We start from the raw sequence: 17922 nt of genomic DNA, 5'->3' as shown, positions 1-17922 counted from the left end.
AGATTCCTGTGGAATTTACTTATTTTTCAATTGTCTGCTGGTCTTTGAAATAAAGGAAGGATATGTTTGCTGTGTGAGCAGCCTGACCTGCTTTTCTCTGTACCTATAAGAAGTAATAAATACCAGTAAGACCTATACTGTCTGCATAACTTAGACATTTCCTTTTACTGTGACTCAACCACAAAAATTCTTACAGAATCCTTCTACATGCCTGTCCTAGCAAATAAACACCTGATGTTCTGCATAACCAAGATTAAGATTAGATACTGCACCATATGAGAAAGCTTTCCTGTTAGGAGATTTGTATGTTCTTTGTCCGTTAGTAATTTGTCACCTATTATTATAGGAGTTCATGACATCACTCATCCAAAAACCTGAAAAAAATATCATGCAATTTCCTTAAGGTTTGGTTGGGGAAATCCCCAGACTCTACTATAAAAGACCTCCTTTGTCCCTTTGCTGTCACATCTGCAGGCTGAGAAGATGAAGCACACACAGGTGGCTGTGCTGCTCCTCATGCAAAGCATGATTGCCCTGGCTGGAACAATGGCAACAGAAGCGGTAAGACGGGTGTCTCATAACCTGAGCTTTGATGCCTTCTTGTCTTGTCTTAAATTTTATCTTGCTGAAAATTCTTTTAGGGTTGCTGGAAAATGTTTAGGAAAATGTTGAGATCTCTGCATGGAGAAAGTTTAAAGTTTTCCTCCATCCTCCCCCCAACTAATGTATAGGGACTGGGTAATAAATGTAAAAGCGAGGCACAGGTTTAAAATCAGAGTCAAATTCTGCCTTTGGTTAGATGAGTGCAACTCCCAGTGAGGATCTGAGTCGATGTTAAATGCTCTGTGTAGCTTCTAATTAATTAGCAAGGGGTTATAGCAGGAAAAGATCCACGTCTTTGATGTGGAAGGAGTGGGGAGGTGGGGGCTTTCCCAGCTGCAGGACTGCTGTCATGGCCAGGTACATGAAAGCCACGCTGGGTGATTTTAGTGGGGTGCTCTCCTTCTTCCCTGCTGGCTGGGGAGGGGAGAAGTCAAAATCAAAGCCATCTATTCTATTCTATTCTATTCTATTCTATTCTATTCTATTCTATTCTATTCTATTCTATTCTATTCTATTCCATTCCATTCCATTCCATTCCATTCCATTCCATTCCATTCCAATTAGGAAAAAACCCCCAACCAAAACAAAAGCAACAAGAAAAGTCAGGGAGGAAAGAAGAAGAAGAGAAAACTTCCCCCTCCCCTCCCCCCAAAAAAGAAATAAAAATTACATTAGTGAAAGATTTGTGTTGGTTTTTTACTGCTTTTTTTTTTACTGACCAAAAAAAATCATTTTGTACTGTGTTAAACTACCAAAAGAAACGTTTTGAAACAGTTTCTCTTCCAAATGAAGCAAAACTTTATTTTATTTTGTATATTTTTTAATGCAAAATGCCTGCCTTTGGGTATTTTTCAGTTAGGATCTGGAAAAAAACCCAAAACACCACAACAATTCATTTTGATTCCCAGTGACTCTTCCTGATTTGCTTGGTTTAGTTACCAACCAAAAAAATCCTCTGTGCCCCTAGTTATTATATTTTTTTGAAGTTTGGGAACACTGTATAGAATAGAATAGGATAGGATAGGATAGGATAGGATAGGATAGGATAGGATAGGATAAGATGATGTGGTGAAGCCCTGGAATGGATTGTCCAGGGAGGTGGTTGAGGCCCCATCCCTGGAGGTGTTTAAGACCAGGCTGGATGAGGCCCTGGCCAGCCTGATCTAGTGTGGGGTGTCCCTGCCTATGGCAGGGGGGTTGGAACTAGATGACCCTTGTGGTCCCTTCCAACCCTGACTGATACTGTGATACTAGAATAGAATAGAATAGAATAGAATAGAATAGAATAGAATAGAATTAACCAGGTTGGAAGAGACCTTCAAGATCATTGAATCCAACCTATCACCCAACACTATCTAATCAACTAAACCATGGCACCAAGCACCTCTTCGAAAACACCTCCAGGGATGGTGACTCCACCACCTCCCTGGGCAGCTCATTCTAATGGCCAATCACTCCTTCTATGAAGAACTTCTTCCTAACATCCAGCCTAAACCTCCCCTGGCACAGCTTGAGACTGTGTCCTCTTGTTCTGGTGCTGGTTGCCTGGGAGAAGAGACCAATCCCCACCTGGCTACAACCTCCCTTCAGGCAGTTGCAGACATCAATAAGGTCTCTCCTGAGCCTCCTTCTCTTCAGGCTAAGCAACCCCAACTCCCTCATCCTGTCCTGGCTCTCCTCATAGGGCTTGTGCTCCAGACCCCTCCCCAGCTTTGTTGCTCTGGACACTGTAGGTGCAGGCAGTAAAGTCAGCATCTCCTGGGAAAGTGTTTGGATGTATTCAGTCAAAGGGACATAGCAAAAGTTAAGCTGGAGGTATAAATATGTGCCCATAAGCAGCGGGTAGAAAGCTTACTAAGGGAGACATTTCTCCTCAGCCTGCTTAGTTTTCAGTAAGCTAGTCTCCAGTTTGTGTAATCTACACCATTTGTGGTGCTCTCTGTCCTACCACTGTTCATTCATGCTGGCTGCCTCATTCTTGCTCAGTGTAACCACGAGCACACAGATGCCCCCTCAAATGGGTTTATTTGACAAACTGTCACACAAAAGCTTGTTTATGCTGTGCCCTTTAACAGACCTGCCCTTTTGCTGGCCATTTGGGCTTCCCCACCATTCCCTGGCTTAGGAGTGGGGCTCAGGTTGTGATTTAGATATGCAGAAAAACCCAGGGCTGAGCATCCTGTTGTGGGGAAAACCCATTTGATGCTCCATCTGTTCACCATTTGACACTGAGGCTGCCTTCCTGCAGTTTCCAGTTTGCCACACATTTTGGTGAGACCACACCACAAGTGACAGTGTGCTGCATCACCTCGATGCTCTGTGCTCTGTATACTGTGTGGGGATGTGGTAGACATTAAGGGACACACAGTAAGCGCCAGGGTGACAACTGCTCTCCTCGCTGTGGCAGGAAGGCAGGCGCCTGCCACAGATGAACGGTAAAGGGGATGTATGTAGTCTTACTACATAAAAGACTCCCAAGGTGCAGCTGTCTGTTTACTTGGCAGTGTGGTGCCCTCCCTCCCGGCACTGGAATGCTGTCCTCTCCATGGTGCTAGTAGCAGAGCGGGACACATGCCCCGGCCGTCACAGCTCACAGCCTGACAACTTGTTGTGAAAGGGGCAGTGAGTCCTTTGCTGAAAGGCTAGAGCATGAGCTGGGAGATGAAGAGTGGACATCCCTGCTGGGAGGACATTAGTATCCAGACTGAGGGCAAACGGGTACAGTACTGTCCTTTTAGAGTGCCATGAAATCTGTCAGGGCTGCCTGTCAGAGCCCCAGCTCACACCTCCCAGGCAGATTGAGCATCCCCTGCCTTGCACTGGTCACACAGAGCCTTTCTTCAAGAAACAGTGTCTGTGGAGTGACACTGTGCCTGGGGAAATGTTAGCCACCTCAGCAGCAGATCAGAAAAGCCTGGTTTTTGAGTTGCTGGGGATGGCTCCCACAATAAAATCAAAGTGCCTTGGAGCTGCAGGCTGGGGGGCAGCTGGTAGGGAATATGCAGGAATTCATACTGAAAAAGCCTTTCCTTTGCTTTTCAGACCCTTCGTCCCAACACGACGCTTCAATACGTGACTCAGCCTGGCAAGACGACTGTCAACTTGCACACTCCCCCAAAGGTATAACCATTACTGTTCTTCAATAAAGGCCAGAAAAGAGCAACATTAGGAACTTGCATCCCATTTGTTGAATTGTGCACAGTCACTCAGAGACTTAACTCTGACAGAGGTGCACCAGTTAGGCTTCCTAGGGAAAGCATTTAGGCGGTGTGTGTCCAGGATTTTAGGCAGCAGCAAACTCCTCAAATCATCAGTGCTGCTGCAATGTCATTCAGTGCCATAAGTGACATCCTAAGGTCTGAGATTACCCTTGTGACTACCGAACTAGACCTCAGACATGAAACAGTTGAGGCCATAGGGGCTTGATGGCAATGTACCAAACAGTTTAATGGTGGCCAGAGAAGGGCCACAAAGATGATCAGAGGGCTGGAGCACCTCTCCTATGAGGACAGACTGAAGGAGTTGGGGCTGTTCAGTCTGCAGAAGAGAAGGCTCTGAGGTGACCTCATTGTTGCCTTCCAGTATCTGAAGGGGGCCTACAAGAAGGCTGGGGAGGGACTTCTCAGGATATCAGGTAGTGATAGGACTAGGGGGAATGGAATGAAGCTGGAGGTGGGGAGATTCAGGCTGGAGGTGAGGAGGAAGTTCTTCCCCATGAGAGTGGTGAAGCCCTGGAATGGGTTGTCCAGGGAGGTGGTTGAGGCTCTGTCCCTGGAGGTGTTTAAGAGCAGGCTGGATGAGGCTCTGGCCCGCCTGATCTAGTGTGGGGTGTCCCTGCCCATGGCAGGGGGGGTTGGAACTAGATGATCCTTGTGGTCCCTTCCAACCCTGACTGATTCTATGATACTATGATACACCTCCCTGGAGGAAGAGGAAGGCTTCTTTTTGACTGTCTTCTCATGTAAACCAGATCAGGACCTTGAAGATATCTTCTGAGAAGTGCCCACTTATGGTTGTTAGGGATGAGAAAATCTTGATTCTTGTTCTATCTAGCTCAAATTTTATTAAGCTGTTTGCTGGTTGAAGGACTGGAATCTGATTTCTGTGCCTTCAGGTCCATGGTCTGCAGGTTTCAGGGGTTGGTTTCTTTACCTCTATCTGTCAGTGACTGCTTAATAATGTGTTTGCTTTGGAGCAGGTTTAATGGGACAGATTTGCTCTGAATGGGCTTGTACTCCAATATCAGAATCAGTTTGTCCAAAATACAGCTCCAATTCTTCTCTAGAGATAATCAAAACTTGCCTGGACATTGTCCTATGCAGCCTCCACTAGGTGAACCTGCTTTAGTAGGGGGGTTAGAACTGCATGATTTCCAGAGATTCCTTCAAAACCCAGCCCTTCTGTGATCCTGTGATCAAGTTGGAGATGACAAACTGCTTGACAGCAGGTCTTCATGGTCCAGGCTAGCCCAGTGTGGTAGCTGGGATATGTGGAAGGAACTCTTCTGTGCAAAAGTTGAGTCTCTGGTTCCAGTAGAAGGTTTATATAGTTAAATGGGGCCATGAGTTTCCCTCTAACTCTCAGTGGCAGGACCCAAATCACATTCACCTCCTTGCACAGCTGAGATGGCCTCTGTCCTTGCTGTGTGGTTTCTGTGGATCTCATTCTTTGTCTTAGAACAGAATAGGATAGAACAGAATAGAATAGAATTAACCAGGTTGGAAGAGACCTTCAAGATCATCGTGTCCAACCTATCAACCAATCCAACCCACCTAAACAACTAACCCATGGCACCAAGCACCCCATCAAGTCTCCTCCTGAACATCTCCAATGGTGGTGACTCCACCACCTCCCCAGGCAGCACATTCCAATGGGCAATCATTCTCTCTGTATAGAACTTCTTCCTAACATCCAGCCTAAACCTTCCCTGGCACAGCTTGAGACTGTGTCCTCTTGTTCTGTTGCTGGCTGCCTGGGAGACCAACCTCTGCCTGTCGACAACCTCCCTTCAGGTAGTTGTAGAGCGCAATAAGGTCACCCCTGAGCCTCCTCTTCTCCAGGCTAAGCAACCCCAGCTCCCTCAGCCTCTCCTCAGAGGCCTTGTGTTCCAAACCCCTCACCAACTTCGTTGCCCTTCTCTGGACACGCTCCAGCAAGTCAACCTCCTTCCTAAACTGAGGGGCCCAGAACTGGACACAGTGCTCAAGGTGTGGCCTAACCAGTGCAGTGAACAGGGGGAGAATGACCTCCCTGCTCAATGATTAAGATGAGTGAGTAGCGAATTCAAAGCTGTGAATGCCACTGGGCTGGAAATTAAGCACTGAAATGGCTAGACTGTTTTGAGAATGCAACCTTAAGTCCACATTTAGGCAGCTGAATAAATGTCCAGATTTTCAGAAAATCAAGTATCTGCCAGCTGCTACTCTCCTTCTTAAAGTGAAGGGATGTGGAAAAGGAACATTTGTCATAGCTTAAATATATATATCTGTAACAGCTTAATTTTTCAGAGCAAAATGTTACTGTCAAGTCCTTGCTGTAGGCTAGGACACTTTGCTCTCTTTTAAGCATTCAGTGTAAATTGTTAAACTTTAAAACCCATACAAGCTCCATCAAAAGTAATTGTCTAACTTCTGTATTTTTTCTGCAGGATGAGGTAAGTAATTGTTGCTATGTGGTTGTCTGTTGTATGGTTATACTGGTATTATATTTTGATCAGAGCACTGACTGACCCAAGGGCTTTTAACTAAACAATGCTTCTTGGTCTTGTCAACATCGTGATCCCAGTGTTTGTTAATGTCAGTGGAAGAATGGAAGCAGTCCTGTCTGCCCAGGCTGTTTGCTCCTCTGGGGAAACTGTCTCCTTGCTTAGATACAAGCTGCACTTACTGCAGTGAAGCTCTGCATTCAGCTTCCTCCGAACACAAATATTCCATGTATAAAGATGGGTTTTCATAGGGGTTTAAATGGACAAGTTGGAGTTTTGGTGAGTGATCATCTCAGGAATGAGTGATTTAGGACATGGTAGCTCTGTTGAGCCTCCTTGTCTCCAGGCTAGGCAACCCCAGCTCCCTCAGCCTCTCCTCACAGGGCTTGTGCTCCAAACCCCTCCCCAGCTTTGTTGCTCTTCTCTGGATAGAATAGAATAGAATAGAATAGAATAGAATAGAGTAAACCAGGTTGGAAGAGACCTTCAAGATCATCGTGTCCAACCTATCATCCAACACCACCTAATCAACTAAACCATGCAACCAAGCATCCTGTCAAGCCTCGTCCTGAACACCCCCAGTGATGGCGACCCCACCACCTCCTCAGGCAGCAATGTTCCAGCAACTCAACATCTTTCCTAAACTGAGGGGCCCAGAACGGGACACAGAACTCAAGGTGTGGCATGACCAGTGCTAAGTCCAGGGGCAGAATGACCTCCCTGCTCCTGTTGGCTACACTCTTCCTGATACAGGCCAGGATGCCATTGGCCTTCTTGGCCACCTGGGCACACTGCTGGCTCATGTTCAGCCAACTATCAGCCAGGACCCCCAGGTCCCTCTCTGCCTGGCCACTCTCCAGCCACTCTGACCCCAGCCTGCAGCACTGCATGGGGTTGTTGTGGCCTAAGTGCAGCACCTGGCACTTGGACTTGTTGAATGACATCATACTGGACTCTGCCCATCTGTCCAACTGGTCAAGATCCCTCTGGAGAGCTCTTTTACCCTCTAACAGATCAATACCTGCTCCCAACTTGTTGTTGTCTGCAAATTTACTAGTGACTGTCTGCCAGTTGGATGTGGCACCATTCACCACCACTCTCTGGGCTCAGCCCTCCAGCCAGTTCCTAACCCAACACAGAGTACTGATGTCCACGCCAGGGTCTGACAGCTTGGCCAGGAGTTTGCTGTGGGGTTCGATGTCAAAGGCGTTGCTGAAGTCCAGGTAGACTACATCCACAGCCTGCCCCACATCCACCAGGCAGTCACCTGATCATAGAAGGAGATCAGGTTGGTCAGGCAGGACCTTCCCTTCCTAAATCCATGCTGGCTGGGCCTCATCCCTTGGCCATGCTGTAAGTGCTCACTCAAGATGACCTGTTCCATAATCTTGCCTGGCACCGAGGTCAGGCTGACAGGTCTGTAGTTCCCTGGCTCATCCAACCATCCCTTCTTGTGGATGAGTACCACGTTGGCCAGCTTCCAGTCATCTGGGACCTCTCCAGTGAGCCAGGAGTGTTGAAAAATGATGGAGAGCAGCTTGGCCAGCTCATCTGCCAGCTCTCTCAGCACCCTGGGATGGACCCAGGATGTCCTTTCAGAGAACGGAATTTGTACGCTTAGACATTCTGGAATGCCATGAGATATATTTTCTGCTTCCTTTCAAGTAAAATGTCTTCATCAGTCTGTCATGAGTGAAGTTTTAAGACCCATGGTGCTTGACTAACACAGATGAAACATCTTTTCCTGCTATCTTTCAAAATGAGATGCGTGCTGAGGTGTTTTTTTCTCCGGCTGCAGTAAAGTGGTTGCCGGAAGTGGGAACCGGGATCATTCCTACTTGCTGCTGTTCTCTTCTTGAGCTCACAGATAAAGACAGTTTTGCTGCTGGCCACCAGTTCATTTTCTGGGCTGGTTTGGTGGTGAGCGAGTTAGTTGAAATCACTGTGAAAAGGCAGTGGAGGAAGTGCCAAAATGTCAGCTTTCAGCAGATAGTTTTGTTATTTGCTTGTTTATTTTTAAGAGGGGGAGAGACAAATGCATGAATAACGCTGGGATTTCTGCAAGGCAAGAGGAGAGATTATAGGAAGAAGTGGATTTAAAGAGCAACTCCAGCTTTAAAATATGCAGCTGCACTGGAGTGTGTGCCAGAATATTTTAAAGCAACATCAAATATCTTTATTAATAAATTCGTGATAGGTTTATGAACCAGGAAACATTTTGTGTACAAACAAAAAAGAACTGCTCCAAACACACTCAGTATTCAGCCTGGTGTTTATAGGAAATGATGTGCTTTGGCTGTAAATTATGGCAAGATCATGAATTACCAGCCCTGACCTTTCCATACACCATGCCCACTGCTCCAGTGGTGATGCTTTGAGCATGCAGATAACCAGGACAAGGCAATTCATGCCAATGGCACGGGCAATAGCTTCGCAATCTATCCACAAATGTGGATGGGCAGGCTGTGATATGTGGGTGTTATGTGCAATATTTGGTGGCAAAATAAATATCTCTACCTTAGGCTGAGCCTGCATATTCAATTAATCACCTTTCAGTGGCATATAATTCAATGCATATGCCTGTTTGCCAGGGCTGGCTGAAAATTTTCAGTTGAAGTATTTTTCTTTCCAGAGCATCCCCTGTTACTAGGTCTATTTTTGTTCTTTCATTTCTGTGGATGGAACTGACTGGAGAATCTGATCAGTTCTGATGAACAGAATAGCAACTATAAGGACCTAGGTTACTGATTTATCATTTCCCTGCCCTTGTTTACTTTTCTATCGGCTAGAAATGTTACTGCAATATCTTAGGAACGTTGTTCCCAACACTGGGAAAGTAAGGATATTATGTGCCTCTGTTTTCCCAACAGTAAGGCCTTTACATCAATATTTAACTGTTTTCAGAAAGATTTGTAAGGCCAAATCAAAAAGATTGCTAGATCTTGCTAGATGAGGGGATTGTGTCCACCATTAGTAAATTTGCAGACAAGATCAAGTTGGGAGCAGGTGTTGATCTGTTAGAGGGTAAAAGAGCTCTCCAGAGGGACCTTGACAGGCTGGACAGGTGGGCAGAGTCCATCATGATGGCATTTAACAAGTCCAAGTGCTGGGTGCTGCACTTTGGTCACAACAACCCCATGCTACAGGCTGGGGTTGGAGTGGCTTGAGAGTGGCCAGGCAGAAAGGGACCTAGGGGTACTGGTTGACAGATGGCTGAACATAATTCAACAGTGTGCCCAGGTGGCCAGGAAGGCCAATGGCATCCTGGCCTGCATCAGAAATAGTATGGCCAGCAGGAGCAGGGAAGTCATTCTGCCCCTGTACTCAGCACTGCTTTAGGCCACACCTTGAGTCCTGTGTCCACTTCTGGGGCCCTCAAATTAAGAAGGACATTGAGACACTTGAATGTGTCCAGAGAAGGGCAACAATGCTGGGGAGAGGTCTTGAGCACAAGCCCTATGAGAAGAGGCTGAGGGAGATGGGGTTGTTTAGCCTGGAGAAGAGGAGGCTCAGGGGAGACCTTCTTGATGTCTACAACTACCTGAAGGGAGGTTGTAGCCAGGAGGGGGTTGGTCTCCTCCCAGGCAACCAGCACCAGAACAAGAGGACACAGTCTCAAGCTGTGCCAGGGGAAGTTTTGGTTTGAGGTGAGGAGAAAGTTCTTCACAGAGAGAGTTGTTAGCCATTGGAATGTGCTGCCCAGGGAGGTGGAGTCACTGTCCCTGGAGGTGTTCAAAAAAGTACTGGACGTGGCACTTGAAGGCATGGTTTAATTAGTCCTGAGGTGCTGGGTGCTAGGTTAGACTTGATGATCTCTGAGGTCTTTTCCAACCTTATTGATTCTATGATTTTGAGGTCTTTGGAAGGAAAAGGTGGAAAAACGCCTAGTAACGAAGTCATGGGATTCAGGGCTATCACAGTGCATATTATTGCCAGACATTAGCTACTGATTCCACAGCAGAGTATTAACACTTCTTTTTGTTGTTGTTCCTTACTGCTTTGTTACTGCAGCTCTTTACCAGCATGCCTGGCTCCGTGGACGACCAGGGAACTTGTCAGTGCTCTGTGTACCTGCCAGACCCCACCTTTCCCGTGCAGAAGGCTGAGCAACTGGAAATTATAGCCTCAACGCTCTCGGAGAGATTCGAGCTAGAGCTTTCTCAAGTAAGGTGTTCTTTTCTCCTAAACACAAAAATTGTATCTGTGCTGAGAAATGGTTGCCCCTGAAAAACTACAGCAGTCAGCACTTTTCAGTGATGCCTTTCAAAAAGCGGGAAAAGAGGGCTCTGTAAGAACAACTAGAAGGGTGATTAAGTCTCGAATCTTTGACGTTGTAGTGTGTCATACATTTGAATATCCTTAGGTCTCTTTTCTAGGCCTTTGCAGCTAGAGGCATATGGTATTTTTTTTTTGAGGAATGGTTGTGTTTTTCCTCTTTTGGCTCGGTCTTACTGGCTTGTGATTGCTCCGCAGAGCCGTAGAAAGCCGAGCCTCCTGCTCTTTCATGTGTTATTATTTGTATCAAGGCAGCCAGATTGCAAAAGGGAAATGAAGGGAAAGAGGAGAAAGGTCACCACAGCCCAGAGTGAAGAAGTAGGTGAATATTTGCCCCTTCGCTTCTTCTGCTCTCACAGATTAAAAAAAATCAGATATCTTCCTTGTCAACATCTGAAGCTGTGGCAGTGAGACTGCTGAATTATGCATTGCTGCTGAAGACAAACACACCTTCTACTACTTTAGCTGCTTGTTGTATGAATTCAGATCCATATTTGTAGGGACTTGGGCAAATCTACACATGCTGCAGTGCACTGGGTGAAGCTGCCTGTGAAGACAGAAATCTGTATTTGGCTTTTGATAGTGGATAAATATTCAGGATTCAGATTAGGTGTCCAGCAGAAAATGTTTTCTCCAGGAACCAAGCATCTTAAGACGTGAAGTGTCCTTGAATTAATCAGCAGAAAAGGCACAGCATTAAATTATAAATTCTAACCATAAATATTCATAACCCTCCACTGGTATAATCAAGAACAGATAAGAAGTTGTGCATGAAAAACACAACAACAGTTGAAGGCTCCTGTAGTAAGGGCTTTCAGTTCAGATTATTTGTTTTTAAAGAACTAGAGCTCACAATGTAACACATTCAGCTGTCAGCAGGGATATGAAGGGCAAGTTGACATAAAGCCCAGCTGCCTCCAAGCACAGGAGTTACCTGATTCTTTGCAGCATGGAGGTGTAGCTCAGAGTTAATGATCCAAGAAAATCACTGAGATTTCAGGTTCCCACACTGTTCCTGCTGTGGTCAGTACCAGCATTTTAAGCTAATTGCACTGAGACAGGATCACAGGTATGCTTCCCAGGCAGAAAGCTGGCATGGTTCTTCAAGGGGCTTGTGTACCACCTTTCCCAGTCTCTTGGCTGGGTGTAAGCAGTCTTTTAGCAGTACTTTCCTTAGAATGGAGCACATTTCCTTTACGATATGTGAATTACCTGCTAGTGCCATGCAGACCTGCAGAGCATCTCAAGTGCTGCTTGACCTCACTGTGTGGACAATCTCAGATCTCCACTGAGTTCAGGCATCTTACTCATATGAAGACACCGGTTACTGTAGATACCTAAGATTACATGTCCAGATCAGTGGCTGAAGTTTGCCTCTAAATTGAGGTCAAGCTGAATCCCCACCCACTTCAAATTCTAGGCTGACAGGTTGTAGCAGCTGGTGTAACTGTGTTGTCATCCACAGCTTCCCAGCAGTACAGCGCAGCGCAGACACTGACCTTGGCTTTCAATTCCCACAGCAGACAGTGAAAATTCTTGACCTAACTCAGGCTTCCCTAAAGTTCATCCTGTCGAGACCAATCAACCAAACAGCGTTACAATGCATCTGGTTAGAGAAAGCCTGATGCATAATTTGGTGTGATAAAGGCAGAGAGACACTTTGGGTCAGAAATTAAAATGAACAGATTGTATTTTGCTGTAACTCTGTGTGTAAGATTTCTCAGTTGTTATGTTGTTTTTCTCCAGAAAGAAAGCTGTAGACCATTGCCCTGTCGATTTCTGAACTTAAGTAACCTGAGATTTTGTGATGCATGAGTCTGCACACCTAAATACTCCACCTTCCCAGCTGTGGAAAAAAAAATCTCCTCCTTATACTATCCTACTTTAGTCATGATAATAACCATAGAAAGAAGGAAATAATGAAAGCCAGGCTCTTATTATTGATCATTATTAGAAGTGATCCTGAGCAAATTCCTAGGGAACCACACACAAACATAATCTAATCTCACCACAGGGGTGGGAATTTCTGCTGAGTCTTTCCCTTTTTTTTTTGGCTCTGAGAATCTGTGTGTTATCCTCTCTGCTAAAACACCTCTGAAACTTGTGGGAGCTTTTCCTGGGTGAGAGTTGCAGGATTGGACCCTCTTCAGGATGCCTTCTGTGTGCTAGAACTTCCAGATAAACAACCTGATTGAATCGTTAACCTTTTGCCTGATTGTAGGCTAATTCAAAAAGCAAGGGGGTCCTTTTATAGAATCAGCAGGCAAGGAAGCTCACAGATAAAGAGATGCTCTCATGTGCCAGATGAGTACAAACTGTAAGCCGAAAATACCAGACTAATTTTTCCTCTGTCATGTCAACCTTTGCCAGCATAATTATGATTACAGAAGAAAATTAACCTTTCAAAGCCAAGTGGGAATTGGCTGCTCCTCTCAATAGGAAAGGGGAGAGGACACCTCCATAACAGGGATGGATCAGCACGTGATCCCAAGGAGAGAAAGAACTTAGATGACAATAGCCACAACATCCTCACATAACACAACCAGGAGACAAAAAGCATGCTTGCCTTCTGCCAGAAACAATTGTTCTCAAAATAATTAACCTGTAGTGGAATTCTGCTTGGTGTTGGTTTGCACACTGCTTGCCAGCCTTGCTCCTTTCAGATCTGTAGAGGTCAGGCCTGCCCAAATTTCTGGGCCCAGTGACGGTGCAGTTGCTGGTTTTGTCACTTCTTTCCTGTCTTCCCTCAGTCAGGCCACTCTCTCTCTTTTTCCTTCTTTCTTTCCTTCTTTCTTTCCTTCTTTCCTTCTTTCTTTCTTTCCTTCTTTCCTTCCTTCTTTCTTTCTTTCTTTCTTTCTTTCTTTCTTTCTTTCGTTCTTTCTTTCTTTCTTTCTCTCTTTCTTTCTTTCTCTCTTTCTTTCTTTCTCTCTTTCTTTCTCTCTCTATTTCTCTCTTTCTTTCTTTCTCTCTTTCTTTCTTTTCTCTCTCTTTGTCTTGCTCCTTTGCTTTCCCTTCTGTACTCTCCAAATGCATGCTGGAGAAGTGTCTGTTTGCATGCTGCAAAACCTGCTTTGATAAATACCAGTTGCAGGTAAATGACACAGTAAATGAGCATTGCAGATTTTTACTGCCCTTTTCATTCCACAAGGGTGACAATGCTTGGAAAGGAGGCAAAAACCTGAGGAATTCCTTTTTCCTATATATGTCTCACATGGCTCCATTCTCTTCCTATAAAGGGCTAATACAAACCCTATGCAGTTATTTTACTCTGCTTTAGTTTTCTGTGATAAATGTGGCAGCAATCAATGCTGGTTACAGGTTGGTATCCCTAAATGTGGGATATGCACAGAATTTCTATGCTAGCCTGTCAGGAAACAGCAGCCAATCCCTAGCAGGTAGATGCAGTAGAAGAGCAGGGATTACAAGCTGCTTAAATCTATCTGCCAAGCAACAGAGCAACATTGTGTTGCTTTTTAAACTGATATTTTTATACTACAGAAACTCCTAAGCCAGATCTGAGCAGGTGGAAATGTAGACACAGGACATTACAATGCTTGACACATGTGCTGGATTTGTCTGCAAAAGCAGTACAGGCCTCTTTGAGCAGCACTGCTGAGAAAATTACATTTGTCCAATAATTTGCCAGGGGAGCTATTATCTTAAGTTCATTGCAATGCTGGTGTGGTTGCACAGAGCACTGCAGAGTCCTGGGGTAGTTCAGGCTCAATGTGTATGGATATCTCTCAGCAATATTCCCCTGGATGGTGTTGACATGTCCTTAAATGACCTAAATGGTTGACTGAGTGAAAAAAACCTTCTGATGTGGGAGGAGAAATTCAGGTCTGAGTCCTGCAGCACTCTTCAATCAGGGCTGAAATAACCACGTATTGCTTTGCTCTAGCCCTCAGCACTTTGTCCAGGCCTTTGAGACCACAGAGAAAACTCTGGATTCACAGATTTCTCACTAATGAGTAGCCATCATCACTAATTCCAGCAGTCTTTTTGTATTAGCAGTTTGTAGATTAAGTCTGCATTGCATTAATATTAGTACTGTGAGAAAGGTTAGTAATACCTAGGTGGATTTCTTCATACCTCTATGATGCACATAGCTTCACACAGCAGTGCAATTTTACACAGACATGGGCTTGCTTTATGTTTCTCAGGCTGTAAGCATATATTCTCTCTTTTTTCTGTTCTGCAAACACTAGGCACACAATTTAAACACTGACCTTTAGAGGCTTTTTCCAGAAGACATTTTGTGAGGGTACCTTTCAATTCCATTCTGATTATGATGACCAGTGAAAGGGGCATTTCTAAGAACATTTCCCAGTTCTTACTCCTCTTCTTTCCCAAAGAGATGATGGTGACAGATAGGACAAGGGAACCTAACTGTCTATGATGCCTGGCACTTTCAAGGAACTAGACATAGATCTATGTCTTCATATATGATGACTTTTTCATTCTTCATTGTAATAAATAACTTAACTTGCCCTTACCCTGGCTTGAACTGGGAGATCTTGAAGGTCTCTTCCAACCTGGTCCTGTCCTGTCCTGTCCTATTCTATTCTACTCTACTCTACTCTACTCTACTCTATTCTATTCTATTCTATTCTATTCTATTCTATTCTATTCTATTCTATTCTATTCTATTCTATTCTATTCTATTCTATTCTATTCTATTCTATTCTACTCTATTCTATTCTACTCTATTCTATTCTTTCCTATCTAGAGCATTCAGTGTTATGAGGCAGGGTGCTTCTGCTGCAGCTTATGGAAATTTGCCCAGTTTATATCAGAGCAGCTCTAAATCTGACTGCACACATTTAGAACAGAAGATCTGTTTCAAACTCTCATTTAAATGTGTGGGATTGAGCAGCCTGGTTGTGCTGTATATTATGTATATGCATGCAGAGGTTTGATAGTGGGTTCTTTCAGATTTATAGTGTAGTTGTGCCGCTATTGAAAATTAAAGAGAGTCTTGTGTCTTATAGTTCTCCTTTGTAAGCTACATCAGTAAATATCTTATGATCTTAAAAGACCCTTTTTGCCCTTCATGAATTTTCATGCCATGGGCTGCCATACCTCCTCTTTGGTATACAAGACAGTGAATAAAAAGTCAAAACTATTATTTGATAAGTGTGGGTTTTGAGGTCTCTGTCACAGGGGCTGCTGACAAAAAAAGAAAACGAAGGCCCATGTTCCTCACACCATGACAGGATGCTGGGTTGCATTCTATGTATGTATTCTATTCTATCAAGAAGCACATTAGCAGTAGAGATAAAGAAGTCATTGTCCCACTCAGGGCTTGTCAGACCACACCTGGAGTACTGAATACATAGAATACATAGAATACATAGAATAAACCAGGTTGGAAGAGACCTTCAAGATCACCATGTCCAACCCATCAACCAGTCAAACACCACCCAAACAACTAGCCCATGGCACCAAGCACCCCATCAAGTCTCCTCCTGAAAACCTCCAGTGATGGCGACTCCACCACCTCCCCAGGCAGCCCATTCCAATGGCCAATCACTCTTTCTGTATAGAACTTTTTCCTAACATCCAGCCTGAACCTCCCCTGGCGCAGCCTGAGACTGTGTCCTCTTGTTCTGGTACTGGCTGCCTAGGAGAAGAGACCAACATCCGTCTGTCTACAACCTCCCTTCAGGTAGTTGTAGAGAGTAATAAGGTCACCCCTCAGTCTCCTCTTCTCCAGGCTAAGCAACCCCAGCTCCCTCAGCATGCAGCTTTGGTCCCCACTATACAAATAAAGAAGTGGACAACCTGGAAAGTGGCCTGAGAAGAGCCACAGGAATGATCAGGAGACTGGGGGACTTGCTATATGAGGAAATGTTGACAACTGGGGTTTTTTTCAGCCTTGAGAAGAGAAGGCTTAGGGGAGCCCTTATTGCCACGTACTGGTACATAAAGGGTGGCTACCAGGAGGATGGAGATTCCCTTTTCACAAGGAGTCACATGGAAAAGATAAAGGGCACTGGGTACAAGTTACTCCTGGGGAGATTCTGACTGGAATCCAGAAGAAAATGCTTCATCATGGGAACAGTTAGATATTGGAATAATCTCCCAAGAGAAGCAGTGGATTCCCCTACACTGGTCAGTTTTAAGGCAGCTTGACAAGGTGCTGAGCCATCTCATTTAAACTACACTATCACCTAGAAAGGTTGGGCCAGAAGATCATGTGGGTCCAATCCAACATGGCATTCTGTGATTTTAGATGCCATTCCAGAGACAAGGGTGGGGGGTGGTGGAAATACTGACTTTCATCTCATATTAAGATAACACCCTATAAGCCCTATGACGAGAGACTAAGGGAGCTGGGGTTGCTTAGCCTGGAGAAGAGGAGACTCAGGGGTGACCTTATTGCTCTCTACAACTACCTTAAGGGGGGTTGTAGACAGGCACAGGTTGGTCTCTTCTCCCAGGCAACCAGTACCAGAACAAGAGGACACAGTCTCAGGCTGCATCAGGGGAGGTTTAGGCTGGAGGTTAGGAGGAAGTTTTACACAGAGAGAGTGATTGCCCATTGGAATGGGCTGCCCAAGGACGTGGTGGAATCATCATCACTGGAGGTGTTCATGAGACTAGATAGGGTGCTTGGTTGCATGGTTTAGTTGATTAGGTGGTGTTGGATAATAGATTGGACATGATGATTTTGAAGGTCTCTTCCAACCTGGTTTATTCTATTCTGTTCGATTTGATTCGATTCGATTCGATTCGATTGGAACACAAGAACAGTTGAGAGGATGTGGGCTGAAAATCTTTCAGTTGAAGAAATAATAGTTATGGAAATCATAGTGCTGTAGACAGAGGGCCTTGAGCTGCAAATAACATCTAAGAGTATAGACGTGGAGCTACTGGTGCAGTAAACCAAATATACTTATCCCTACTTCTTAGCTTCTGTGGTATAATTATATTTATTTAAGAGAAAAGAGATGAGACTGTTACGAAGCATATGGGAGAGAAATTGCCTATCTTTCCTGAAGTTTCAGGGAACTAACATAGAATCATAGAATCAACAAGGCTGGAAAAGACCTCAAGGATCATCAAGTCCAACCTGTCACCCAAGACCTCATGACTACTAGACCATGGCCCCATTTTCCAAGGAATGCCCAAATCCATGTAATATTCTCAACACTCTGCATCACAATGCTGTGCTGTGACCTTTACCTCAGCAGATACATTTGTGAGGTGAAAACATATTTACCTGGACAACTGTTTAACGGGTCAAAGGCTGAAAAGGCTGCTGTGTAAACTACTTTTGCTGAGGCCTGCAATATATTTTACAGTTTCATTTAAACAAGCTTTGTGTTTAAACATTT

At 44.8% G+C, this 17922-nt stretch overlaps 1 protein-coding gene across 1 annotated transcript in view; it reads left to right on the top strand.

Moving 5' to 3' along the window:
- Window positions 1-483: 483 nt before the first annotated feature.
- The window catches only part of OLFM4 (olfactomedin 4), a 35279-nt gene continuing 17840 nt past the window's right edge, over window positions 484-17922 (top strand). Inside the window, exons 1-3 of the mRNA XM_054163064.1 lie at window positions 484-561; window positions 3646-3723; window positions 10319-10471. Of these exons, the coding sequence (XP_054019039.1) occupies window positions 484-561; window positions 3646-3723; window positions 10319-10471 (309 nt within the window). The remainder of the gene's footprint in view (window positions 562-3645; window positions 3724-10318; window positions 10472-17922) is intronic.

This window comes from Dryobates pubescens, chromosome 7, assembly GCF_014839835.1.
Source record: "Dryobates pubescens isolate bDryPub1 chromosome 7, bDryPub1.pri, whole genome shotgun sequence".
Taxonomy (NCBI): Eukaryota; Metazoa; Chordata; class Aves; order Piciformes; family Picidae; genus Dryobates; species Dryobates pubescens.
Note: the sequence above shows the minus strand (reverse complement) of the source record. Positions and strands in the feature narration are given on the sequence as shown.